At 43.0% G+C, this 1650-nt stretch overlaps 1 protein-coding gene across 1 annotated transcript; it reads left to right on the forward strand.

Moving 5' to 3' along the window:
- Positions 1-486: 486 nt before the first annotated feature.
- TEOVI_000864700 (uncharacterized protein) lies at positions 487-1098 on the forward strand (the record flags this gene model as incomplete). The annotated part of the gene is made up of 1 exon (XM_067220086.1): positions 487-1098. One exon carries the CDS (start codon positions 487-489, stop codon positions 1096-1098), a length of 612 nt encoding a protein of 203 aa, XP_067076187.1.
- Positions 1099-1650: the final 552 nt, after the last annotated feature.

The raw sequence follows: 1650 nt of genomic DNA on the forward strand, positions 1-1650 counted from the left end.
AGGTGCCGCCCGTATTTTGGGTGCATACGTTTGTTTTCCGCAGTTCGAGACGCGTTGGGAAGACGGTGGTCACCGTTAGAGAATTAATGAAAAAAAAAGCAAGGGGGTCTTAGTGTTTTACAGAGAAGACGGACAATGAATGCATGCTCACGAATGCATATGTGCGTCTTTCCTTTTTTTTTCTCTCTCTCTCTCTCTGTGTGTGTGTGTGTGTGCGCGCGCATATGTGCTTGTATATATATGATGGAGCTCACTGTTGACGGTTGCACTTTTATTTATGTTAAGTCATGTGTCACACCCCACTTATTATTTCATTTTTCTTTCAGCATTTAGGTAGGGAGGATTTTCAAGCGCTTAGGTAAATAGAAAGCTGGGAGAGTGGTGTCGCCCGCTTGTTACAGTAAAGTAGTTTGCATTTTGTGTGTGTGTGTGTTATACCTCCTTTGGCTCTCATATAACGCTCGATTATACTCCAAAATTCTCTTCATGCAAACCAATGAACGTGTCGTCACTACTGTGGACGAACTGACATCTCGTGTTGCGCAGCGTTCAAACCTTTCCGGCGACGCCGTTCCCTTTACACCTTCATTTCTTCAAGTTCCAGCAGCGTCAACAACCGTACCAACTACAGTAACGCAGCAATCAGGAGTAGTAACGGTGGCTCATGTGCGTGAAAACGGAGGGAAAGGGATGAGTGAAGAGGGAAAATTAAAGAGGAGAAACCACAACAGCAAAAGCGGCAATAGAAAGGCAAACAGAGACAAAGATCGCAAAGATGTCTCCACGATTTCACCACAACAGCATGGTGGGGAGAGTGGTGGGGATTTGGAAATGTGTCAAGAGGAAATTGTCAAAGCTTTGACATTGGTAGCACCCATTTACAATGCACTGGAGGGTATGACTGAAGACGAGAAGTTGCTTCTTGAGGGTTACTTATGCAACTCGGGAACGAACAATGAAAGCGAAACATACGACATTGACGAAGATGATCGTTTATTTGTTAACGACGATGATGGGATTAACTCGGAGGAGGAAGTGTGGATACTCCAACAGATGATGGACGCGGATGCACGGGTGTGTGAGCAACACGAAGAGTAAAATTTATGAGGATAATTATGGGTTTTGTGGAAGTGAAAACGCAAAATAAACGGTAGGAGGAGTTGGCGAACGAATTAGAAGTGATGTCCATAGAGATGTTGTTAATAAAATTATGATGTAGGTGAACATTACCATTGAAAGGTGCATGCTGGGGCCGAGGATTTTCTGTTGTGTTTTCTCCCTTGCATTACAAACTCTGGGTTGGCGATGGTGATGAATTGGACTCCGTGTGTGTGTGAGAGAGAGAGAGATATCGTTGAAAGTACAAACTAATGACGATAATCCCTTTTATTGTTAGTTAGTTATTTTTTGGTTTCGTACGCAATTGAATTATTGGAGGTCTGCCCTCACTTTTGTTTGTGGGTTCCTTCAAGCGGTATCATAGAAGGGGAAGAAGCACATACGTATTTTTGGTTGTCTATTAGCCACATATTGGAGCAATGTTCACAAACAAGTGAGAGCAAGCAAATACGTACAAAAGGGAAAGAAAACAGTGCATAAAATAATTGCCGGGCTTAAACCCTATATATATATGTGCGTGTGTGTGTGTGT

The sequence above is a fragment of the Trypanosoma equiperdum genome, assembly GCF_001457755.1.
Source record: "Trypanosoma equiperdum strain OVI genome assembly, contig: ctg_1052, whole genome shotgun sequence".
NCBI classification, from domain to species: domain Eukaryota; phylum Euglenozoa; class Kinetoplastea; order Trypanosomatida; family Trypanosomatidae; genus Trypanosoma; species Trypanosoma equiperdum.